This window comes from Oncorhynchus keta, chromosome 30 (assembly GCF_023373465.1).
Source record: "Oncorhynchus keta strain PuntledgeMale-10-30-2019 chromosome 30, Oket_V2, whole genome shotgun sequence".
NCBI lineage: Eukaryota > Metazoa > Chordata > Actinopteri > Salmoniformes > Salmonidae > Oncorhynchus > Oncorhynchus keta.
In genome coordinates, this window is record NC_068450.1 from 27,455,666 (window position 1) to 27,483,579 (window position 27,914).

General features: G+C 42.4%; 1 protein-coding gene across 4 annotated transcripts in view; it reads left to right on the forward strand.

Moving 5' to 3' along the window:
• Positions 1-27,914, forward strand: part of htr4 (5-hydroxytryptamine receptor 4) — a 137,811-nt gene that overhangs the window by 102,211 nt on the left and 7,686 nt on the right. Inside the window, exon 8 of one of the 4 annotated variants that reach the window (XM_052488094.1) lies at positions 9,798-9,882. The exons of the other annotated variants lie outside the window; for them this stretch is intronic. Coding sequence (XP_052344054.1) covers positions 9,798-9,861 — 64 coding nt within the window. The 3' untranslated portion in view covers positions 9,862-9,882. The remainder of the gene's footprint in view (positions 1-9,797; positions 9,883-27,914) is intronic. 4 annotated transcript variants of the gene reach the window in all.

A 27,914-nucleotide genomic window follows, 5' to 3' on the forward strand; every position in this document is an offset into this window, starting at 1 on the left:
CTGGTAACACCACCATCCTTGTCATAGAAGACCGTTTTTCAAAAATGTGTCGTCTGGTTCTTTCTCCTCATTTACCTAACGCCATGGAATTGGCTGAGTGTATGTTCCAGCAGGTGTTTTGTCTTTATGGGACTCCGGAGGACATAGTCTCTGACCGCGGGCCCCAGTTTGTCTCCCTTGTGTGGTGAGCCTTCTGTGACCGACTGGGGGTCGCCCTCAGCCTCTCCTCCGGGTGCCATCCCCAGACCAACGGGCAGGCGGAAGGCCTGAACCAAGAAATAGGGAAGTACCTTCGCCAACATTATTCTGCATCGGCACACGACTGGGGTCGGTATATGGCCTGGGCCGAATACCCTCAGAACTCACTCATGCATTCATCCCTCCACCCTAATCCGTTTCAGTGTGTACAACCCCCCATGTTTCCCTGGGAGGCGTAGCCTAGTACTGTCCCAGCTGTTGACGACTGATTTTGGCGTAGTGAGCGGGTATGGGAGACCGCTCACCAGCATCTACAGGAAGCCTCTAATACCCAGAAACGCTTTGCGGACAGATGCCGCCGACCTATGCCACTCTTTCACCCCTGACAGCATGTGTAGCTCTCTACAATAGACATCCGCCTCCCCTGCATGAGTTCTACCTGGAAACAAAAAGGTTTCTCCCAAGGGGACAGCCAAATAATGCTTTTGGAACCCTTTTTTCTGAAAGTGTAGTCATTATTTAGTTCATAACTGCTTTTCCCTGACTGAAATATTACAACACAAGAGACTTCTTATTACACAATTTACGAATGCAGATATTACTGCAGACAAACTGAAACTTGATTTGTTTGTTTTGTTGCTACGGCGACATGAATGTTATTACCATTAATCAACAGGAAAAAGACAGAGTAGATATGTTAACTGACATAATGACTTTAAACTTTCTTTAATATTTGTAATTATATTGTCATGGGACTAAATTAAATAAGAGATCCAATAAAACAAATGATGTTTCGTCAACTTGCACCAGTCTCTCAGGCAAGTGAACCTCTGATATGGTTAGTTAACAATTCACTCTTTCTCTTCTGTCCTGTTGTAAAATACAGTTTACACTGAAACCTAGACAAAACACACATACCAAGTCTTGTTCGAACAGAAAAAGAAGGAAACTTCAAGTGTGCGTGCTTGAAAAACATTCACTACTGACAACCCTTTTGTTGCCATAGAAATAAGAAGTGTTCAGAAACAGACCATAGGACTGGGCCCTGTGACACCCACTCTTTGAACTGGCAAAAGGGCTGAACATGAACACGTAAGAAAACATAAATACGTGACTTATATTTAGTCAAGTGTGTAAGATTGTGTTTTTGTATGAAGTTATTTCAGAAAACTCAGGTGTGGGTACATTCAAGTATATATTGAATTTCTAAGTTAAGTGGTTAATGTTTTATAATACTAAATAGATGTTAAGAACTTGGGGGTCACATCTAAGGGTTGATAGACCGATTGTGCTAACAATCCTTAATTGAAAGCATATACGTTTGTAGTTTAACAATGTTCTCCTCCGCCCTGGGAGTCTGCGCTGTAAACAGAACATGTTGAGAATATATCCAGATTGAAAAGTATAAATGACCATGAAAGACTCTCCACAATGTCCCCGCAAAAAATAGTTGTTTTCTGCTGCGGCACTTGGAAACTCTGGGAGAACATAAATCCCCGGAACAGTTTCCAAATGGTGGAGCTGTCAGCATGTTAATCGGGCTGATAAACAGAGAAGTGAAGTATGCTGGGATGTCTGTTGGTCGGAGCAGCTGTGGAGAGGTGCAAGGCGGCGAGCCCCAGCCCCTGTTGAGAGGCAACCACACTATAGACCTGAGAGAATAAGTTGTGGAAGGAACCCATGTAAAATGTAATGATCAGTGATTACCGAACACAGCAGAGTGTGATTAAAATACAGGCCCTACCAACAATCTCCTTCTGTCTTCTTTCTTCACTCAGTGGGGCCCTGCTCCCAGTTAAACAGACTATATTAATCTGTGGCTAGAGTGAAGGATGCATTGATCCATCTCGGCAGCCAGGTGTAGATACATTGCACCGTAAAACTATATTGTTACCCCTGCTAGGAGCAGCTGATTCCTGATCACACCCCAAACTCCACGTTTACCTAGACCGTTTTTAACCCAGATGGGTAATAATGTCAACGTCGTGCTTGTGAGTGATCAAATGCTGTCTAGGAGCCAAGACCAGGCTATATAGGTGTACTGGGCAGGAAGCCAGGTAGAGATACTGTAGGAGAACTGAACATTGTGCACAAGTTACTCAAATTGGTGTAATTTGCTGCTGGCCACCACAGCTTCTTTAATACCACTAATTACCACAGTGAATGGGGAGAAAGGTCATATTGTTGATCAACTTTGATCTTTAGTTCTAGATGATTACCTCTGCAGTAAAATGGGAAAGAACAGCATGAGAGAGCACCACAAAGTCCATAATGGATAAAAGTTCAGGGGTAGAAAAAGAAACCAGCCAATAGATTACATCACTAAGTGGTGAGTTGAAATGGGAATAAACTAAAGGAAATTAAAAATGAAGACATTAACTCAGATAATTTTACCTTCTGTCTGTTGGGGTAATTATGCAGAGTACATTTCAAATGTAATATTTAACAGCAATAAATGCCTGAAATTGGTCACATTTTTCACGACCTGTTCAAGAATCACTACTTTCTCTCCTCTGGGACACATGGAGTTAAATACTGGTCGGTGTGATGCTCACAGGAGCTGACATGTACCCAGATGCAATGGTCAGATTCTTATCTACCACATGAATGAATGGGGCACATTTTGCCTCCAAGTAGTTATTTCTCTCTTGGCATGCTCCAACCTCATCTAACTCTAACCACACGATCCACATGATCACACAGCTTCCCTTCATTCTATTTCTATGGTTACGCCTGCTGCAGTTCCAGTCAGTTGTATGTAAACAAATAAGGATATGCAGGGATGTGAAGCCTTGACCTTCTGAGTACTGGAGTCACGCGTATGCCTTTTTGACTCCTGAGTAAAAGCAGATGAAATTGCCTCCCACCCACACGGCTATTCAGTTGACCCTTAAGTTAATCTTAAATCTACAGCATCATTTCAAACATATTGAATTTCAGGCCATTAAATCATATTATACAATTCTTTGTATGCATTGCAAGAAAACAACTGTCCAGAATAAATGCTGACATCTGCAATCTGATCACGTACAATGTATGTGAAAGCTTTTATTTTTCACCCTTATTTAACTCGGCAGGTCAGTTAAGAACAAATTCTTATTTTCAATGACAGCATAGGAACAGTGGGTTAACCTTGTAGAACGACAGATTTTTACTCTGTCAGCTCTGGGATTTGATCTGGCAGCCTTTCGGTTACAAGTCCAATGCTCTAACCACTTGGCTACCTGCCTCCCCAAATGCTTGTTGAAGCATAATAGCCTGTTATGGTTTAAATGGCCAAATATAGAACACTGAGGCCGTTGATACAATCAGACTGTTGAAGTTATTGTAGGTCTAGTGGTTGTAGGTTTAGTGGTTGTAGGTTTAGTGGTTGTAGGTCTTGTGGTTGAAGGTCTAGTGGTGTTAGGTCTAGTGGTGTTAGGTCTAGTGGTGTTAGGTCTAGTGGTGTTAGGTCTAGTGGTTAGTAGGTCTAGTGGTTGTAGGTCTAGCGGTTGTAGGTCTAGTGGTTGTAGGTTTAGTGGTTGTATGTCTAGTGGTGTTAGGTCTAGTGGTCTAGTGGTTGAAGGTCTAGTGGTGTTAGGTCTAGTGGTCTAGTGGTTGAAGGTCTAGTGGTTGTAGGTCTAGTGGTTGTAGGTCTAGTTGTCTAGTGGTGGTAGCTCTAGTAGTTGTAGGTCTAGCGGTTGTAGGTCTAGTGGTTGTAGGTTTAGTGGTTGTAGGTCTAGTGGTGTTAGATCTTGTGGTCTAGTGGTTGAAGGTCTAGTGGTGTTAGGTCTAGCGGTCTAGTGGTTGAAGGTCTAGTGGTTGTAGGTCTAGTGGTTGAAGGTCTAGTGGTTGTAGGTCTAGTGGTTAGTAGGTCTAGTGGTTAGTAGGTCTAGTGGTTAGTAGGTCTAGTGGTTGTAAGTATAGTGGTGTTAGGTATAGTGGTGTTAGGTATAGTGGTTGTAGGTCTAGCGGTTGTAGGTCTAGTGGTGTTAGGTCTAGTGGTTGTAGGTCTAGTGGTCTAGTGGTTGAAGGTCAAGTGGTTGTAGGTCTAGTGGTTAGTAGTTCTAGTGGTTAGTAGGTCTAGTGGTTGTAAGTATAGTGGTGTTAGGTATAGTGGTGTTAGGTATAGTGGTTGTAGGTCTAGCGGTTGTAGGTCTAGTGGTTAGTAGGTCTAGCGGTTAGTAGGTCTAGTGGTTAGTAGGTCTAGTGGTTGTAGTTCTAGTGGTTGAAGGTCAAGTGGTTGTAGGTCTAGTGGTTAGTAGTTCTAGTGGTTAGTAGGTCTAGTGGTTAGTAGGTCTAGTGGTTAGTAGGTCTAGTGGTTGTAGGTCTAGTGGTTAGTAGTTCTAGTGGTTAGTATGTCTAGCGGTTGTAGGTCTAGTGGTGTTAGGTCTAGTGGTCTAGTGGTTGAAGGTCTAGTGGTCTAGTGGTTGAAGGTCAAGTGGTTGTAGGTCAAGTGGTTGTAGGTCTAGTGGTTAGTAGGTCTAGTGGTTAGTAGGTCTAGTGGTTAGTAGGTCTAGTGGTTAGTAGGTCTAGTGGTTAGTAGGTCTAGTGGTTAGTAGGTCTAGTGGTTGTATGTCTAGTGGTGTTAGGTCTAGTGGTTAGTAGGTCTAGTGGTTAGTAGGTCTAGTGGTCGTAAGTATAGTGGTGTTAGGTATAGTGGTTGTAGGTCTAGTGGTCTAGCGGTTGTAGATCTTGTGGTGTTAGGTCTATTTGTTGTAGGTCTAGTGGTTGTATGTCTAGTGGTGTTAGGTCTAGTGGTTAGTAGGTCTAGTGGTTAGTAGGTCTAGTGGTTGTAAGTATAGTGGTGTTAGGTATAGTGGTTGTAGGTCTAGTGGTTAGTAGGTCTAGTGGTTAGTAGGTCTAGTGGTTGTAAGTATAGTGGTGTTAGGTATAGTGGTTGTAGGTCTAGTGGTCTAGCGGTTGTAGGTCTAGTGGTGTTAGGTCTATTTGTTGTAGGTCTAGTGGTTGTAGGTCTAGTGGTTAGTAGGTCTAGTGGTTAGTAGGTCTAGTGGTTGTAAGTATAGTGGTGTTAGGTATAGTGGTGTTAGGTATAGTGGTTGTAGGTCTAGTGGTGTTAGGTCTATTTGTTGTAGGTCTAGTTGTGTTTTTCTCCCAGGAGCCATATTTCTAAGCCATGTTAAGTGAGCGTAGAGAGAAAGGCCAGGCCAGACGGTCGTCATGTCTGAGGCGCTAGAAGTCACTGTTTGTGTTGGTTCACACTCCCTGGCTCCCTTCTGTGTGCCATAAATTACATTTATTCTGATTTATATTTTAAGTTAAAGCTCAATTATTTTATGACGTTTTGCGACTAACAATTTTCCCTGTTAATATATTAGAATATCCACTTCTAAAGTGGGGGCGGCAGCGTAGCCTAGTGGTTAGAGCGTTGGACTAGTAACCGGAAGTTCAAACCCCCGAGCTGACAAGGTACAAATCTGTCGTTCTGCCCCTGAACAGGCAGTTAACCCACTGTTCCCAGGCCGTCATTGAAAATAAGAATGTGTTCTTAACTGACTTGCCTGGTTAAATAAAGGTACAATTAAAGAGAGTTGTAGGAGGGATGTTGTGGTTATGTAAACATATTAGATGTTCATCACAGGGACAGCTCTGAGAGAGGAACATTTGACCTTTTTCCACACTTTAAAATAATGTATTTTTCAAAGACATGCTGACATACTGCCAGTTGCTCTTGCCCCTCAGTGTTGACCCGTACATATGCTTCAAAGTTTCACTAGAAATATTGAATAGTATTTGAAGGACTAGGTGGAAAGAGCATTCAGCTATAGATCAACAGCTCTAAAGACCTAGGTACATCATCTTTTTTTTTCATCTGACCACATTTATTATGAATATATAAAACTGAAGGGGTTGCTGTTTTTCAGATGTGGAACGGTTGTGATGCATTATTCAGTCTACTCTTCCACAAGGTGTCTTACCTTGAACAAGAATGCCTCCTCTTTGACCTTCTCCTTTTTTATGCGTGAGTAGAAGAGCTGTTATTGCGTGATTGTTGTATAAACTAATCCTTGGCCAATGTGTGTGTAGGGGAGATAAACCACATGGCAGTATCATGAACCAACAGCAGTGTTCTGCATCAGCTCTAGTGTTAATAGGGATTATACAACAGTATATGGACAGCTGCTCATCAAACATCTCACTCCAAAATCATAAGCATTAATATTAAGTTGGTCCCCCCTTTGCTGCTATAACAGCCTCCAATCTTCTGGGAAGGCTTTCCACTAGATTTTGGATTTTTTTTGCACGGAATTGCTTCCATTCAACAACAAGAGCATTAGTGAGGTCAGGCACAGAAGTTGGGCGATTGGGCCTGGCTCGTAGTCAGCGTTCCAATTCATCCCAAAGGTGTTCGATGGGGTTAAGGTCAGGGCTCTGTGCAGGCCTGTCAAGTTCGTACACACCGATCTTGACAAACCATTTCTGTACGGAACTTGCTTTGTGCAAAGGAGCATTGTCATGCTGAAATAGGAAATGGCCTTCCCCAAACTGTTGCCACAATGTTGGAAGCACAGAATCCACGAGAATATGTTGTAGCATTAAGGGGCCTAGCCCGAACCATGAAAAACAACCCCAGACCATTATTCCTCCTCCACCAAACTTAACCGTTGGCACTATGCATTCGGGCAGGTAGCATTCTCCTGGCATCTGCCAAACCCAGATTTGTCCATCGAACTGCCAGTGTAATTCATTACACCAGAGAGCGCGTTTCCTCTGCTCCAGAGTCCAATGGCGGCGAGCTTTACACCACTCCAGCCGACACTTGGAATTGTGACCTCACTGTGAGGCTGCTCAGCCATCGAATCCCATTTCATGAATCTCCGGACAAACAGTTATTTTGCTGACATCGCTTCCAGAGGCAGTTTGGAAGTAGTGATTGTTGCAACCGAGGACAGACGATTTATTACACGCTTCAGCGGACCTGTTATGTGAGCTTGTGTGGCCTACCACTTTGTGGCTAAGCCGTTGTTGCCCCTAGACGTGTCCACTTCACAATAACAGCACTTACAGTTAACCGGAGCAGCTTTAGCAGGGCTGAAATTTGACAAACTGAGTTGTTGGAAAGGCCGGACCCTATGATGGTTCCACATTGAAAGTTGCTGAGTTCTTCAGTAATGCCATTCTACTGCCAATGTTTGTCTATGGAGATTGCATGGCCGTGTGCTCAATTTTACACACCTGTCAGCAATGGGGGTGGCTGAAATAGCCAAATCCACTCATTTGAAGGGGTGTCCACATACTTTGATATTTATTTTTACCTATGCAAGTCAGTTAAGAACAAATTCTTATTTACATTGACGGCCTAGGAACAGTGGGTTAACTGCCTTGTTCAGGGGTAGAACGACATATTTTGACCTTGTCATCTTGGGGATTCGATCTAGCAACCTTTTGGTTACTGGTCCAACGCTCTAACCACTAGGCTACCTGCAACCCCTGTATATATAGTGTATATAGAGAAATAACAGAGAGCAGAGCCAGCAAAACCCAGTCCTACATTTGGTTTTCTCCCAGTCGACACTGCCACAGCGATGACAGCTCTCCCCTGAGCTTAGCATTATTCTGTCAGGGGAGTGTGTAGCGATGCAAAGAAAACATGTACAGTCTCACAGACGCGGGGGCTGCTTGTGAGCACCGGCTGGCATGGTATTGCAGATGAGTTTCACTGCGCTGGGCACCAACTGGGCACATTTGAAACCCTCGCAGTTCAGGATGATCAAATGCCCTTGGACTCCATCCCTCATTATGAATACAGAGCTATCAAATAACATAGACATATTCTAAACAGATATTTGCTCTACTGTGGTCCCCGTCTTATAGGCTACGGTGTACTGGATATATTATGGAGTAGCTCTGGGTTAGCAGTCTTCACCAGCTGCAGTGTGTCCCTCCGGGGTATTTGACCTCATTTTCACAGATTGCTTACTGGCTCCATCAGGCAGCATGTACAACACTGAGCAGCACACTGTATGCTATCTGTAATAGACTTCCTGTACTCACTCAGTCTGGACCTGGATGTTTGGTTCTGGTAGAATGGCTTTGAAACAATGCCACACATATGTGTGTATGTGTCAGGTTTGGACCAGACAACGTCTGGACAGCGTGGGGAGTCTGGGTTGTTTTGTCTGCTGGCAGAAAATAAACACAAAGACACAGGAAGTTGCCAAAGCAGTGGTAAATATATTGACAAGAGTATGACATTGTCACCTGGCACCAAAACCGCATTGTGCCTAAGAGCAGCCCTTACCCGTGTGTTGTTCACAATAATCAGTGGGTTCTCATGGCCTATTGCTTAATTATTACAATGTGATCACAAACTGAACTACATGTTTTCAGATCTTGTAAATGTATTTATGGGCTAAATGCAATGTATCTTGAATATCATCTTGATTTCTCAGTGTGATTTGTGCTACATTTCTGTTTTAATAACCCTTTTTCCTCCTTACCAGGTCCGAGGACCTTCTTTAATTACCATATCATGATTGAGGAACATCAATCAATGTATGTACTGTAGGACTCAGTAACATGTTATTGAGTGGGGACGGCTGCTATAGAAAGTGGTCAGGCTCACTTTATTCCTTAGACCTCAAGAGCAATTCAATACACCCTCCTCTGTCAACAACAACAACACAACTCTCACTGTTGGGTAAAGACAAGAAATTACGTTGAATCAACGCGGAATGGATGTTGACTTTAGCCCAGAAATAAACACTGAGCCAGTCTGACTGATTTCATGGTCCCTATTATCTCTGTTTTGTTGTCACGTCCCCTCAAAGCTTCTTCTATGTTATTAGCTACTGTACATATTTTTATATACATACTTTTTCAACCTCTCCTTTCATTCACTTTAATGATGGTGCATTGCATTTTCTCTGTTTGTTTTTTAATTAATCTAACTGCTTGAATAAAGCACCGTAATGAAACCAACATGATTAATGCTCTGACGAAAGGTCTTCCTAATTAGAGGAGAGCTGCCTCATACAGGACCTGGCTGCATGTACGCTAGCTGTGGGTTAGTAACTGCTGAATGAGTCACTTGGGTGTTGATTAACCAGATTTTCCCCCGCTCTCTCTCTCTCTCTCACCCTCTCTCCTCTCCTCCTCTGCCTTTTCCCTCCTCTTTCTTTTATGTTATTTTCCTTCCCTCCCTCTGCTCTCTCTTCCGTTGTCTGGGCCTCTGCTCCTCTCTTCTGTTGTCTGGGCCTCTTCCTCTCTCTTCTGTTGTCTCCCCCCTCTGCTCTCTCTTCTGTTGTCTGGGCCTCTGCTCTCTCTTCTGTTGTCTGGGCCTCTGCTCTCTCTTCTGTTGTCTGGGCAACTCTGCTCTCTCTTCTGTTGTCTGGGCCTCTGCCCCTCTTCTGTTGTCTGGGCCTCTGCTCTCTCTTCTGTTGTCTGGGCCTCTGCTCTCTCTTCTGTTGTCTGGGCCTCTCACTGTCTTCTGTTGTCTGGGCCTCAAACCTCACTCTTCTGTTGTCTGGGCCTCTGTCTGAAGTCTTCTGTTGTCTGGGCCTCACTCTCTCTTCTGTTGTCTGGGCCTCTGCTCCTGCTACTCTGTGCTGCCTCTTCCTTCCCCCTCCTTCTCCGCCTCCCCCCCTCTTCTCCTCCAGTGGCTGCTCCTCTCTCTCCAAACTCCTGCTCTGGTTCTGCAACACTAGGCCTGTTCCTGTCTAGTGCTGCTTGACAACCTCTCAAGTGAGTCTATTTCACACAAACCTCACCCCCTCAACCTGTTCTGTGTCTCACTGTCTGAAGTGAGTCTATTTCACACAACCCTCACCCCCTCAACCTGTTCTGTGTCCAATGTCTGACGTGAGTCTATTTCACACAAACCTCACCCCCTCAACCTGTTCTGTGTCCCACTGTCTGAAGTGAGTCTATTTCACACAAACCTCACCCCCTCATCCTGTTCTGTGTCCCACTGTCTGAAGTGAGTCTATTTAACACAACCCTCACCCCCTCAACCTGTTCTGTGTCCCACTGTCTGAAGTGAGTCTATTTCACACAAACCTCACCCCCTCATCCTGTTCTGTGTCCCACTGTCTGAAGTGAGTCTATTTAACACAACCCTCACCCCTCAACCTGTTCTGTGTCCCACTGTCTGAAGTGAGTCTATTTCACACAAACCTCACCCCCTCATCCTGTTCTGTGTCCCACTGTCTGAAGTGAGTCTATTTAACACAAACCTCACCCCCTCATCCTGTTCTGTGTCCCACTGTCTGAAGTGAGTCTATTTAACACAACCCTCACCCCCTCAACCTGTTCTGTGTCCCACTGTCTGAAGTGAGTCTATTTCACACAAACCTCACCCTCTCATCCTGTTCTGTGTCCCACTGTCTGAAGTGAGTCTATTTCACACAAACCTCACCCCCTCATCCTGTTCTGTGTCCCACTGTCTGAAGTGAGTCTATTTAACACAAACCTAACCCCCTCATCCTGTTCTGTGTCCCACTGTCTGAAGTGAGTCTATTTAACACAACCCTCACCCCCTCATCCTGTTCTGTGTCCCACTGTCTGAAGTGAGTCTATTTAACACAACCCTCACCCCCTCATCCTGTTCTGTGTCCCACTGTCTGATGTGAGTCTATTTCACAGAACCCCCCACTCAACCTGTTCTGTGTCCAATGTCTGAAGTGAGTCTATTTCACAGAAACCTCACCCCCTCAACCTGTTCTGTGTCCCACTGTCTGAAGTGAGTCTATTTCACACAACCCTCACCCCCTCATCCTGTTCTGTGTCCCACTGTCTGATGTGAGTCTATTTCACAGAACCCCCCACTCAACCTGTTCTGTGTCCAATGTCTGAAGTGAGTCTATTTCACAGAACCCCCCACTCAACCTGTTCTATGTTCGCTGTCTATCTCACATGCTAGTTCAGATTACATGCATGACTTGTAGGGCCCTGTATTGTGGACAATCATGTGACATGCCTGGATCTGAACATTTATTGAAACGTTTTTCATCAAACTGTCCCCTTTTATTTTTATGTCAGATGATCCAGCACCATCCTCAGACAATGCCTTTTATTTTTATGTCAGATGATCCAGCACCATCCTCAGACAATGCCTTTTATTTTTATGTCAGATGGTCCAGCACCATCCTTAGACAATGCCTTTTATTTTTATGTCAGATGGTCCAGCACCATCCTTAGACAATGCCTTTTATTTTTATGTCAGATGGTCCAGCACCATCCTTAGACAATGCCTTTTATTTTTATGTCAGATGATCCAGCACCATCCTTAGACAATGCCTTTTATTTTTATGTCAGATGGTCCAGCACCATCCTCAGACAATGCCTTTTATTTTTATGTCAGATGGTCCAGCACCATCCTCAGACAATGCCTTTTATTTTTATGTCAGATGGTCCAGCACCATCCTTAGACAATGCCTTTTATTTTTATGTCAGATGGTCCAGCACCATCCTTAGACAATGCCTTTTATTTTTATGTCAGATGATCCAGCACCATCCTTAGACAATGCCTTTTATTTTTATGTCAGATGGTCCAGCACCATCCTTAGACAATGCCTTTTATTTTTATGTCAGATGGTCCAGCACCATCCTTAGACAATGCCTTTTATTTTTATGTCAGATGGTCCAGCACCATCCTTAGACAATGCCTTTTATTTTTATGTCAGATGATCCAGCACCATCCTTAGACAATGCCTTTTATTTTTATGTCAGATGGTCCAGCACCATCCTCAGACAATGCCTTTTATTTTTATGTCAGATGGTCCAGCACCATCCTCAGACAATGCCTTTTATTTTTATGTCAGATGGTCCAGCACCATCCTCAGACAATGCCTTTTATTTTTATGTCAGATGGTCCAGCACCATCCTCAGACAATGCCTTTTATTTTTATGTCAGATGGTCCAGCACCATCCTTAGACAATGCCTTTTATTTTTATGTCAGATGGTCCAGCACCATCCTTAGACAATGCCTTTTATTTTTATGTCAGATGATCCAGCACCATCCTTAGACAATGCCTTTTATTTTTATGTCAGATGGTCCAGCACCATCCTCAGACAATGCCTTTTATTTTTATGTCAGATGGTCCAGCACCATCCTCAGACAATGCCTTTTATTTTTATGTCAGATGGTCCAGCACCATCCTTAGACAATGCCTTTTATTTTTATGTCAGATGGTCCAGCACCATCCTTAGACAATGCCTTTTATTTTTATGTCAGATGATCCAGCACCATCCTTAGACAATGCCTTTTATTTTTATGTCAGATGGTCCAGCACCATCCTCAGACAATGCCTTTTATTTTTATGTCAGATGGTCCAGCACCATCCTCAGACAATGCCTTTTATTTTTATGTCAGATGGTCCAGCACCATCCTCAGACAATGCCTTTTATTTTTATGTCAGATGGTCCAGCACCATCCTTAGACAATGCCTTTTATTTTTATGTCAGATGGTCCAGCACCATCCTTAGACAATGCCTTTTATTTTTATGTCAGATGGTCCAGCACCATCCTCAGACAATGCCTTTTATTTTTATGTCAGATGGTCCAGCACCATCCTTAGACAATGCCTTTTATTTTTATGTCAGATGATCCAGCACCATCCTTAGACAATGCCTTTTATTTTTATGTCAGATGATCCAGCACCATCCTTAGACAATGCCTTTTATTTTTATGTCAGATGATCCAGCACCATCCTTAGACAATGCCTTTTATTTTTATGTCAGATGATCCAGCACCATCCTTAGACAATGCCTTTTATTTTTATGTCAGATGATCCAGCACCATCCTTAGACAATGCCTTTTATTTTTATGTCAGATGATCCAGCACCATCCTTAGACAATGCCATTCAGACAATGCCTTTTATTTTTATGTCAGATGATCCAGCACCATCCTCAGACAATGCCTTTTATTTTTATGTCAGATGATCCAGCACCATCCTTAGACAATGCCTTTTATTTTTATGTCAGATGATCCAGCACCATCCTTAGACAATGCCTTTTATTTTTATGTCAGATGATCCAGCACCATCCTTAGACAATGCCTTTTATTTTTATGTCAGATGATCCAGCACCATCCTTAGACAATGCCTTTTATTTTTTGTGTATTCCTCATTTCTGGATAAGGCTTAAAATACAGGATAAAATTGTGCTCTGTCACATGATTGTGCAAAACATAGGGCCCTTATGATGTGTGATTTAGGGGGCCATTAGCATAGCGGTTAAGAGTGTTGGGCCAGTAACCGAAAAATGTCTGGTTTGAATCCCGAGCCAACTAGTTGAAAAGTTTGCATGTAAGTCCTTCTGGAAAAGAGTGTCAGCTAAATGACTAAAAGATGATGTGCATCGATTTAATGGTCAATTGCATGTTTTTATGTCCAATTGCACAATTGCATTATCATTATCTGTATTTCAAGAAGGATGTTGATCATGTGTATGGCATCTGTTCTGTGTGTGCTTGCATGCCCACCTCTCCATATCTTGACAGTTTTTAATTACCAGCCAGTCAGTCAGATTGCCCGTTGAGCCTGTTGAGCAGCTGAATAGGCCTGACTGACCACTTGTTGTTAATCTGATTCTGGCCCCTGATACAGTATAATCCAATGGGAGCTATCTGCTCCTTAATACACAGGTGTTTGATTAGATTGTAATATAAACTCTATATCAATGGAGTCCCTCAGTGCAAGATACAGTATTATGCATTCAGGGCATCACTTTTACTGTTCATGTTTACACGTGATGTTTATTGTGAATTAGGCTCAGGGTGGCAGGGGGCCTTGTGGTTAGAGGGGTGGACCAGTATCCCCAAGCCGATAATGTGAAATATCTGTGGATGTACCCTTGAGCAAGGCATTTAACCATACTGTAATTTACTCCAGGGATGCGATACTACTATGGCTGACCCTGTAAAACTACACATTTCACTGCACATATCTGGTGTTTGTTACAATAAAACATGTTTATTTTTGCATCCTTTCGGTTACTGGCCCAACACTCTAACCACTAGGGTACATTCTGCCCCCAGTAGTATACCTTTTTTATTTTGTATTATTTTATTTCACCTTTATTTAACCAGGTAGGCCAGTTGAGAACCAGTTCTCATTTACAACTGCGACCTGGCCAAGATAAAGGAAAGCAGTGCGATACAAACAAGACAGAGTTACACATGGGATAAACAAACGTACAGTCAATAACACAATAGAAAAATATATATACAGTGTGTGCAAATGTAGTAATATTAGGGAGGTAGGCCATAGTGGTGAAATAATTATAATTCAGCAATTAAACATTGGAGTGACAGATGTGCAGTAGATGAATGTGCAAGTAGAGATACTGGGGTGCAAAGGAGCAAAAAAATAAATAACAATATGGGGATAAGGTAGTTGGGTTGGCTATTTACACATGGGCTGTATACTGGTGCAATGATCGGTAAGCTGCTCTGACAGCTGATGCTTAACGTTAGTGAGGGAAATATAAGACTCCAGCTTCAGTGATTTTTGTAATTCGTTCCAGTCATTGGCAGCAGAGAACTGGAAGGAAAGGCGGCCAAAGGAAGAGTTGGCTTTGGGGATGACCAGTGAAATATACCTGCTGGAGCGCGTGCTATGGCTGGGTGCTGCTATGGTGACCAGTGAGCTGCGATAAGGCGGTGCTTTACCTAGCAAAGACCTATAGATGACCTGGAGCCAGTGGGTTTGGCTACTAATTACATTTTGGATTACCTTAACTAGTAACGTAATCGGATTACTTTCAGTTACTTTTGAATTACTTCACCCATAAAACACATAAGGAGAAAAAATAATATTATTACCAATTTAACAACATTTATTGCAGGATGTTTGAGCAACTAAGCAGAGCCACATTAGAACACATCACAAAACATTGTGACAAAAATGTATTTAAGCCCTGTATACCTGCCTCTAACATGCGTCCTTCATCCTTTGTCCATTTACACCTATAAAATCTGATCACAGTCACACCACAATGTGTTTTTGAATCATATACACCTGTCTAAAAATGTGGGCACAAACACAATGTGCAGAACAAAGGATACATGTTAAAACCAGGTATAAGTAAGGGCTTAAGTAACACAGCAACATGGATGGTGCTGAACACTTATCCCATCGGACACCAGTACAAAAAGTATGAAAATGTATGCACTCACTACTGTAGGTCGCTCTGCATAAGAGCGTCTGATAAATGACAAAAATGAGAAATAGAAATATGAGGACAACGTTTTTTTACAACATGCACAGTGTAATCACACATTTAGCCCACCAGGTAGTTGTTCATTTTAAGCAAAAAAAAGTGCAGCTATAGATGCAATCTACCCACATATCCGACATGACATTGCAGTAGACTTGTTCTGAAGCTAGCCCACTCGGATGATTGCTGTTGTATCACAGCAAGAGGAAATGCTCTAGATGAGCATCAGACATCCTGTTTCGCTGAGGGGTAAACAGTTTTCCACCATAGCTGAAAAGGTGCTCAACTGGGGCACTGGAGGGCAGTGTAGTCTTGTACTTCAGAAACAAGTTCTGGACTATGGGGGACGATTTCAAGGAGTCCAAAGATTTGTCTTTGTCTTCAAAGTTCTTCCTCACCTCATCCTCTGCAATGCCTTGTTGCTGCAATGCCTTGTTGTTGCACCTCCGAACACAAAACAAAAGTGTCTTGACTCATCATACTCGTTCTGTGCTCCCTCACCACCTCTTCAGAGTGTGTGTTCTCCATAGAAGCTGTTTCTTGAACTAATGTGCTCCGCATCTCCTCTCTCTTTCCATGGTTGAGCCAAAACAGTGAAAACTTTGGCACGGTAGCAGTGGCCATTTTTGTTTCATGGGTACTTAGCATAGGTCCAAACCGGCGGTCTATAGCCTCAATGACTGCAGTGAGGATGTGTGCATAGAATGTTGTAAGAGGTACAGTATTTTCTCTGAGAGCTTAGACTTCAAGTTTATGATTGTTGGGGAAAGCCAAGAAAACACTTCCTCTCCCTGAAGAAGATCAATAGAGAACGTGAGTGGCTGTAGGACTGTACTGTACTTCTTGAGAAAAGCAATCTCACAATGATGTAGTTTGCTGCTCACACCTAGGTCTTCACAGATTTGCCCCAGCTGGTCATCTGTGAGGGCTATGAGTTTGGAGATGGCACGGTACTCTGAGCTCCATCTTGTCACACATGGCTCAGTTACTTTCTTGCTTGCAATGTCCTCTGTTCCCTCTTAAGCTAATGTGGACCTGTGTGCTTTGCTCCAAATGCTGGAACATTTTGACATTGCACTTCTGTACAATTTTCGTGACGGACCTTGGGATTCAGCTTTGTTCACCTCATCAAAAGTTCAGTTTTTGCTCAAACTCCTCAAGAATCGCACCCACATCAAACCTCACTCCATCATACGTCTCATCTTACCCCTCTTCATTTCCACTGAACTCCCAGAATGCCTTTACAAAGATGCTTCAATTATCTGTCACTGTGGCCCTCACTTGTGCTGAATTTCAAAGTCTGCATGTATTTCACTTAACTTGGCAGCAGTCACATCGTAGGTATGACATCCTCTCAGTCTCGCACAAGTCAAAGCAGCTGACTTCCTCTCCAAGGTGGCCTTGGCCAGCTGGCTAGAAATCTGACTAACTATCTATCTAGTGCTCTGAAATCTCTGACCTATGCTGGAATATTGGTAACATTGTGAAGACAACCTGTCTGTCTCCAGAGACCAGCTAGCTAAGCAAGCTAACGTGCCACACCTGCCAATAGTCATCCTTGTTTCTTCAGGTTGGAAGTGGAGTCTGGATGTTGACAGCAGCTTTACCGTGGGCAAACATCATTTCCATTGAACTGTTACATTCCTGCCCTTTTCTTCATTGAACACAAATTGTTCTCTGAAACGCCATCTAAGAAGTGCACGGCGTTGACGCACCATACCTTTTTCTTTTGTGACCATGTATATTGCTCAGGCGGGAAGATCAAAGTAGCACGTTTTCGGTTAATAACTGACGTTAATTTGAAAGTTAATTTAGAAAACATGCAATCGTTTCATTGACATATATCTTTTCTGCAAACATCACATCTAAATTTGAAAGTAATCCTAGAAGTAATGTTCTACTTTTTCAAAAGTATCAGTGATCTGATTACAATATTTTTGCTGGTAACATAACAGATTACAGTTACAGTTTTTTTGTAATCCATTACATGTAACAGATTACATGTCATCCATTACTCCCCAACCCTGTGGATAACAAGCCGTGGGAGATGGAACCCTAACATCTTTTAAACCATAGAGATAGAATCCCCTTCTATGTTCTAAACCACCTGCTGATTGCAGGTCAGATTTGTATTTTTATTTCACCTTTATTTAACCAGGTAGGCTAGTTAAGAACAAGTTCTCATTTACAACTGCGATCCGGCCAAGATAAAGCATAGCAGTGTGAACAGACAACAATACAGAGTTACACATGGAGTAAACAATAAACAAGTCAATAACACAGTAGAAAAAAAGAGTCTATATACATTTTGTGCAAAAGGCATGAGGATGCAGGCGAATAATTACAATTTAGCAGATTAACACTGGAGTGATGAATGATCAGATGATCATGTGCAAGTAGAGATACTGGTGTGCAAAACAGCAGAAAAATACATTTATAAAAACAGTATGGGGATGAGGTAGGTAAATTGGGTGGGCTATTTACAGATGGACTATGTACAGCTGCAGCGATCGGTTAGCTGCTCAGATAGCAGATGTTTAAAGTTTGTGAGGGAAATAAAAGTCTCCAACTTAAGTGATTTTTGCAATTCGTTCCAGTCACAGGCAGCAGAGAACTGGAAGGAAAGGCGGCCAAATTAGGTGTTGGCTTCAGGGATGATCAGTGAGATACACCTGCTGGAGCGCGTGCTACAGGTGGGTGTTGCCATCGTGACCAGTGAACTGAGATAAGGCAGAGCTTTACCTAGCATGGACTTGTAGATGACCTGGAGCCAGTGGGTCTGGCGACGAATATGTAGCGAGGGCCAGCCGACTAGAGCATACAGCTCGCAGTGGTGGGTGGTATAAGGTGCTTTAGTAGCTAAACGGATGGCACTGTGATAAACTACATCTAGTTTGCTGAGTAGAGTATTGGAAGCTATTTTGTAGATGACATCGCCAAAGTCGAGGATCGGTAGGATAGTCAGTTTTACTAGGTTAAGTTTTCCGGTGTGAGTGAAGGAGGCTTTATGACAGTATAATGCACAATGTATAGGCTATCTGAAAACAATAGACATGTTCTATAAGACACTGGGACCCTCAAGGATAGACTCTATGTGTTGTCCCATATTGTCACGTTCGTCATAAGGAGTAGACCAAGATGCAGCGTGTTATGTTTCCATCCTTTATTTTGGAAATTAAAACTTCAAAGAACAAAACAACAAACCAAACAACCGAAACGTGAAGCTAATAAAAATGCTCACTGGCAACTATATCTAGACAAGATCACACAAAGCACAATGGGAAAATGGCTACCTAAATATGATCCCCAATCAGAGACAACGATAAACAGCTGCCTCTGATTGGGAACCATATCAGGCCGCCATAGAAATACAATTCCCCTAGATAACCCACCCTAAATCACACCCCGACCCAACCAACATAGAGAATAAACAGCTCTCTATGGTCAGGGCGTGACACAATTGGTCAAGTGACTTCCACAACTTTCTTGAGGGCTTTCTTAACAATTGAACCAAAGACATCACACACCAAAAGGTGAAAGTGAATACACAGCTAGGGTATTTGACGAATAGATTTGACTGAAGTGGGGACCGTTTACTCTGACAACACAGGGGTTCATCTGACACAATGGTCAATATAGCTCCCTAAATCTGTGTTACATTTACTGTAAGGACAGCTTAAGGGTGTCCACTCATTAAAGTGTCCGCTCAGCCCGTTTGAGACTTAAAAAAAAAAAGTACAACCGGGAGGGACAGACCACAGAGTATCGAGAGACCTTTTCTACCCACCACTCAGCTGTCCTCTCATTCACTGGTTTCTTCTTCCTCTTCTTCCAAAGACAGATTGGCAGTACAGAGTGGGTTAATTACAGAGATCCTCTACACAGTGAGCTCACCAGTTGTGTCGTCAAGCTGTCTGTTCCCAAGGGGAGATAGACATTTGTTTCAGAAATTAAGGAAATGTGTAATGTGTGAGCGGAAATGGGGGGTGCACAGATGGTTGAATTCATTAAGAGATGAAGACTGTATTCCTGTTTCAAAAGCACAACTGTTGAACATCCCAACTCTAATTAAATGCAAACAGACGCTGGCTACTGACTTATAATACCTTTCCCATCATGTCGTATTCTCTGTGTTAATTTGCTGCATCCAGACTTGACAAGAGTACTTTCAGACAACAGCAGTGTGATACTTGACAGATCATGATAACTGGATTACTTAACCTTTTCTTGCGTTGCTCGACTGACTTTTGCCTGCCAGAAGATGCCCAGATACAGTGTGGTACAGATTGCAGCGCCATTTACAGAGCTATAAGCATGATGGTTGTCATAGCTCTTTGAATGGTACTGCCATATGTGCTAAAATACCAGCTCTATCATCCACCAACGCAGGCAGGCAGACATCTGCAACTTCACTTATCATTACTTGATGCATATGTATAGAGTATGTGGAAATATGTTTGTTTTTATGTCATGGTGAATATGGATGAATGATGAATTATGTAAACCTGTGAATCTGCTGTGCCCTTTTATGCCAAGTGTATCAATGTTCAGGAAAGTGATACACTTGCGTTTCACAAGAGGATTGTATCAGTAGTAGCAATGATAGGATCACATGTTACAAGTCGTCAGAAGTATAAAGTCACACAGATACAAGGTCACTAACTACTGCTAACACACCGTTTACTCGGTATTATGCAGGATTACAGGATAGTTTACAAGATGTTGGTAACGTTGAAATCTGACATACAAAACAAATGTGTTTTACTAGTGGATTTATTAAGACGTGCAGGTGCAACTTTACATATTCACCAGGTTTTAAAGTATGTAAACCGAAAGTGAAATCTATTATTAGTTTTAAATGAGTAAAGTTCCCGGTGCTGCTGGTTTTCAGCATTAAGGACCTTTAACATCATGTTTGCTCTGTCTGTCATTGTGTGGGTTCTGGAGGACATGCCTGTCTTTGTGCTGGACTCTGAGTAGCGCTTCTCAACTGTTAGTTTATCGTTGAATGAAAGGACTGCATTTACTTGAACCTTCTCAACATGTGACGGCTCTTATGTCAACAGCAGTACTTTAGCCTACATGTCATAGACATTTCCACTTACACATTGTGAATTAGGCCAGCACATTTATTTGACAAATTGTAGAGAATATCACCCATCCTCCCATCTGTGGCAACTATACCTACACGGACTATGACAAAAACCATGTAGGCAACATGAATGCACCTGTGATTTAAAAAAAAAATAATAGTTGACATATAAGTTGACCTATGAATTAAAGAACACAAGTGCAAGCTTGACATTCAACACATGCTCCCCTAGTTCCAGAAAAGAGCACCAACCAATCAGTTCATAGCCTATCTGATGGAAACATTGTTGAGCCGTAGAGGACAAGCTCTACCACGGAATTCACAGGAACGGAACCTCGCTCTCTCTCTCTGTGTTTCAACCTTAACAATGAGTTTCATTTTTTTTAGTAACTCCGAACATATGATTCAAAGATGTTTGTTTTACACTGTCAGGGCATCACATAAATATGAGGATTTTTCCTCTTTAAATGGACTGTAGGAAGTGAATTTTTTTCTACATCGAAAAGAAAGCACCCTGGGCTCCATTGGACACAGTCCAGCTGCAGGTTTCTTGCAGAGCCCTTTGATTTGTACAGTTACTGGGCTCTGCTCATTGTCATAGTAATACATCATGTATAAATTATCACTAAAGGAAATGTTTATAGCTTGCAAAGTAACTTGTGTATGAAACACCGCAATTTGTTCTCACCATCTGAATCATAAACGCTAAGGCTCTTCTGTTAGCTATGAGCAGGTAAAGAGCAGCTGGTTATTTACTATCTTGTGTTTGCTAACTTTTCCTATATTCAAATGCACTGAGTGGACAAAACATTAAGAACACCTTCCTAATATTTAGTTGCACCCCCTTTTGTCCTCAGAACAGCCTCAATTAATCTGGGCATCGACTCTATAAGGTGTTGAAAGCGTTCCACAGGGATGCCGGCCCCTGATGACTCCAATGCTTCCCACAGTGGTAGACCATTCTTGATACAAAACAGGAAACTGTTGAGCGTGAATAACCCAACAGCGTGGCAGTTCTTGACACAAACCGGTGCGCCTAGAACCTACTACCATACCCCGTTCAAAGGCACTTAAATATTTTGTCTTGCCCATTCACCCTCTGAATGGCACACATATACAATCCGTGTCTCAAGGCTTAAAAATCCTTCTTTAACCTTCCTCCTCCCCTTAATCTACTCTGATTGAAGTGGATGTAACAAGTGAGTCAACACTCTTCACCCTTCCCTTGGATCCTCTGGCTCTGTGGCTCACAGTGATGAGGTAGATGTTCTTTTTCCCCTAGGGGATGGAAGGGAAGGGACTTCCTTTAGTGCTTTCCTCATGTAAACTTCAGGCAATGGGGCCGGCCTGTGAAAATTTATAGCAAGATTTTTATCTGGTTTATGTGAAGGGAAAAAGGAATCAGACTTGCACATTTACAGCACACTTCACTCCACAACATACTCTTATAATCATGTTCACACACAAAGGTGTACCCTTATGTCTTATTCTCATGCTTCAACACGCTCTCTCACACACACACACACACACACACACACACACACACACACACACACACACACACACACACACACACACACACACACACACACACACACACACACACGCACACGCACACGCACACGCACACACACACGCACACACACACACAGTCCATCTGAACTGAAGAGGGTGGTGTGTATAAGGTAAACACAGACTTCTTCTCTCCCAGGGGACGTGTAGGTACTTTTCTTCTCTCTATGTTTGCTCTCTCCATGTCTGCTCCTCATTCCAGTCAAAGAAACAATCAGGTCAGGAATGCTGCACCACTGCAACTCAACCGTCACTCAGCTGAAAGTAATCAACCTTCTACCTTTGTTCCATTGAGAGATTCAGCATGTTCAGCAGCATTCCTCCAACCACCACAGCTGTCTGCCCTGTGTGTTAGCGAGCCTGGACACCCACAGCTGTCTGCCCTGTGTGTTAGCTAGCCTGGACACCCACAGCTGTCTGCCCTGTGTGTTAGCTAGCCTGGACACCGACAGCTGTCTGCCCTGTGTGTTAGCTAGCCTGGACACACACAGCTGTCTGCCCTGTGTGTTAGCCAGCCTGTCTGGCCCTGATTGTGTGCGTGCAAGTCTAGCCAGCGAGCTGTCCGTACCTTGGGCCCTTCACTTAGAGATCAATCACACTGCTTAACTTCTCCCCACAGCCCTGCCAGGCTGGCACTGTGCCCTTTTTGGAGCTGCATGTCTATATCCAGACTAGCATACAATATGGGAATTCTGTATGATGGAGCTGCATGTCTATATCCAGACTAGCATACAATATGGGAATTCTGTATGATGGAGCTGCATGTCTATATCCAGACTAGCATACAATATGGGAATTCTGTATGATGGAGCTGCATGTCTATATCCAGACTAGCATACAATATGGGAATTCTGTATGATGGAGCTGCATGTCTATATCCAGACTAGCATACAATATGGGAATTCTGTATGATGGAGCTGCATGTCTATATCCAGACTAGCATACAATATGGGAATTCTGTATGATGGAGCTGCATGTCTATATCCAGACTAGCATACAATATGGGAATTCTGTATGATGGAGCTGCATGTCTATATCCAGACTAGCATACAATATGGGAATTCTGTATGATGGAGCTGCATGTCTATATCCAGACTAGCATACAATATGGGAATTCTGTATGATGGAGCTGCATGTCTATATCCAGACTAGCATACAATATGGGAATTCTGTATGATGGAGCTGCATGTCTATATCCAGACTAGCATACAATATGGGAATTCTGTATGATGGAGCTGCATGTCTATATCCAGACTAGCATACAATATGGGAATTCTGTATGATGGAGCTGCATGTCTATATCCAGACTAGCATACAATATGGGAATTCTGTATGATGGAGCTGCATGTCTATATCCAGACTAGCATACAATATGGGAATTCTGTATGATGGAGCTGCATGTCTATATCCAGACTAGCATACAATATGGGAATTCTGTATGATGGAGCTGCATGTCTATATCCAGACTAGCATACAATATGAGAATTCTGTATGATGGAGCTGCATGTCTATATCCAGACTAGCATACAATATGGGAATGCTGTATGATGGAGCTGCATGTCTATAGCATCAATAGATCTGTATGATGGAGCTGCATGTCATACAATAGCAGAATTCTGTATGATGGAGCTGCATGTCTATATCCAGACTAGCATACAATATGAGAATTCTGTATGATGGAGCTGCATGTCTATATCCAGACTAGCATACAATATGGGAATTCTGTATGATGGAGCTGCATGTCTATATCCAGACTAGCATACAATATGGGAATTCTGTATGATGGAGCTGCATGTCTATATCCAGACTAGCATACAATATGGGAATGCTGTATGATGGAGCTGTATGTCTATATCCAGACTAGCATACAATATGAGAATTCTGTATGATGGAGCTGCATGTCTATATCCAGACTAGCATACAATATGGGAATTCTGTCTGATGGAGCTGCATGTCTATATCCAGACTAGCATACAGTATAGGAATGCTGTATGATGGAGCTGCATGTCTATATCCAGACTAGCATACAGTATGGGAATTCTGTCTGGAGCTGCATGTCTATATCCAGACTAGCATACAATATGGGAATTCTGTATGATGGAGCTGCATGTCTATATCCAGACTAGCATACAATATGGGAATTCTGTATGATGGAGCTGCATGTCTATATCCAGACTAGCATACAATATGGGAATTCTGTATGATGGAGCTGCATGTCTATATCCAGACTAGCATACAATATGGGAATTCTGTATGATGGAGCTGCATGTCTATATCCAGACTAGCATACAATATGGGAATTCTGTATGATGGAGCTGCATGTCTATATCCAGACTAGCATACAATATGGGAATTCTGTATGATGGAGCTGCATGTCTATATCCAGACTAGCATACAATATGGGAATTCTGTATGATGGAGCTGCATGTCTATATCCAGACTAGCATACAATATGGGAATTCTGTATGATGGAGCTGCATGTCTATATCCAGACTAGCATACAATATGGGAATTCTGTATGATGGAGCTGCATGTCTATATCCAGACTAGCATACAATATGGGAATTCTGTATGATGGAGCTGCATGTCTATATCCAGACTAGCATACAATATGGGAATTCTGTATGATGGAGCTGCATGTCTATATCCAGACTAGCATACAATATGGGAATTCTGTATGATGGAGCTGCATGTCTATATCCAGACTAGCATACAATATGGGAATTCTGTATGATGGAGCTGCATGTCTATATCCAGACTAGCATACAATATGGGAATTCTGTATGATGGAGCTGCATGTCTATATCCAGACTAGCATACAATATGGGAATTCTGTATGATGGAGCTGCATGTCTATATCCAGACTAGCATACAATATGGGAATTCTGTATGATGGAGCTGCATGTCTATATCCAGACTAGCATACAATATGGGAATTCTGTATGATGGAGCTGCATGTCTATATCCAGACTAGCATACAATATGGGAATTCTGTATGATGGAGCTGCATGTCTATATCCAGACTAGCATACAATATGGGAATTCTGTATGATGGAGCTGCATGTCTATATCCAGACTAGCATACAATATGGGAATTCTGTATGATGGAGCTGCATGTCTATATCCAGACTAGCATACAATATGGGAATTCTGTATGATGGAGCTGCATGTCTATATCCAGACTAGCATACAATATGGGAATTCTGTATGATGGAGCTGCATGTCTATATCCAGACTAGCATACAATATGGGAATTCTGTATGATGGAGCTGCATGTCTATATCCAGACAAGCATACAATATGGGAATTCTGTATGATGGAGCTGCATGTCTATATCCAGACTAGCATACAATATGGGAATTCTGTATGATGGAGCTACATGTCTATATCCAGACAAGCATACAATATGGGAATTCTGTATGATGGAGCTGCATGTCTATATCCAAACAAGGATACAATATGGGAATTCTGTATGATGGAGCTGCATGTATATATCCAGACTAGCATACAATATGGGAATTCTGTATGATGGAGCTGCATGTCTATATCCAGACAAGCATACAGTATGGGAATTCTGTATGATGGAGCTCCATGTCTATATCCAGACCAGCATACAGTATAGAAATTCTGTATGATGGAGCTGCATGTCTATATCCAGACAAGCATATAGTATAGGAATTCTGTATGATGGAGCTCCATGTCTATATCCAGACCAGCATACAGTATAGGAATTCTGTATGATGGAGCTGCATGTCTATATCCAGACAAGCATACAGTATGGGAATTCTGTATGATGGAGCTCCATGTCTATATCCAGACCAGCATACAGTATAGAAATTCTGTATGATGGAGCTGCATGTCTATATCCAGACAAGCATATAGTATAGGAATTCTGTATGATGGAGCTCCATGTCTATATCCAGGCCAGCATACAGTATAGTAATTCTGTATGATGGAGCTGCATGTCTATATCCAGACTAGCATACAGTATGGGAATTCTGTATGATGGAGCTCCATGTCTATATCCAGACTAGCATACAGTTTGGGAATTCTGTATGATGGAGCTCCGTGTCTATATCCAGACTAGCATACAGTTTGGGAATTCTGTATGATGGAGCTCCATGTCTATATCCAGGCCAGCATACAGTATAGTAATTCTGTATGATGGAGCTCCGTGTCTATATCCAGACTAGCATACAGTTTGGGAATTCTGTATGATGGAGCTCCGTGTCTATATCCAGACTAGCATACAGTTTGGGAATTCTGTATGATGGAGCTCCGTGTCTATATCCAGACTAGCATACAGTTTGGGAATTCTGTATGATGGAGCTCCATGTCTATATCCAGACTAGCATACAGTTTGGGAATTCTGTATGATGGAGCTCCATGTCTATATCCAGACTAGCATACAGTTTGGGAATTCTGTATGATGGAGCTCCATGTCTATATCCAGACTAGCATACAGTTTGGGAATTCTGTATGATGGAGCTCCATGTCTATATCCAGACTAGCATACAGTTTGGGAATTCTGTATGATGGAGCTCCATGTCTATATCCAGACTAGCATACAGTTTGGGAATTCTGTATGATGGAGCTCCATGTCTATATCCAGACTAGCATACAGTATGGGAATTCTGTATGATGGAGCTCCATGTCTATATCCAGACTAGCATACAGTATGGGAATTCTGTATGATGGAGCTCCATGTCTATATCCAGACTAGCATACAGTATGGGAATTCTGTATGATGGAGCTCCATGTCTATATCCAGACTAGCATACCGTTTGGGAATTCTGTATGATGGAGCTCCATGTCTATATCCAGACTAGCATACAGTATGGGAATTCTGTATGATGGAGCTCCATGTCTATATCCAGACTAGCATATCGGTAATCTGTATGATGGAACGTCTCATTTAAGTCTTTCTTCAAAAAGAGATTCCTATGTTAATTACTACAGTCGGCTAAATCATACCCAATTTTGAGTTTCCATCCCAATATTATATATTATACTTTATATACATCACAGAACACTGAAATATAACAAAACTGATTGACATTTCAGATAAACAAAAATGGTGTATTAATTATGAAATTATTCAAAATATTAAGAGCATTTCACCCATGAAGCCACTAGGTAATTTGACTGCAAGAAAGGGCTACTGCGACGGCATACATAAATACTAGAAACAACAGTGGGTAGTGGCTGAGGCGGAGTATCATTAATTCAGCCTGCATCCCTAGAGAGACAATAGCTCACTTAATCAGGCTGGTATCATTCGAGTCAAATCTGGGGCCCCCTGCCCCGTGACCCCCTGCCGCCCTGCCTGTCCCTCTTCTGGAGAATGACAAGTGGAATATGAGCCCCAGTGAAATGAAGGGATGCTGTTCCTGCTGTGCCCTGATGCCCTCCCTGTGCCCTGGTGTGAACTAGAACATGTTGGAGTAGATTAGTATATAATAGATTTCCTCTCCCCCTGCAAAGGAAGCTTGGAATTGCAGGATTGCAGATCACCAAGAGGTGCAAGTTATCTGGGTTTTACTTTTCTAACTAATCCCATACAGCTCAGTGAGAAGGCTCCTGGTCCTTAGCAGGAGGACAATCTATAGCAGTGTTTTTATTCTTCACTCTGATGTTCCCAAGGTAACCAGAAAAACAAAATCGAGAACATGTATTGATCTAATCCTTTTTCTTTTTCTTGTTGTTTAGTTTCCCGGTCATTTCATTTCACAGTTTATATTTTCAAACTGATGTCCAACTGTTTAGTCAATCTCCGAACAAAGGTGTTCATCCAAAATGATCCAGATTTATTCTACTGGGTCAAAGTTGAGAAGTTAAATCCCTCTTACAGTAAATTATGGAGTTCACTTTGAACTGCCATCCTCTACCAG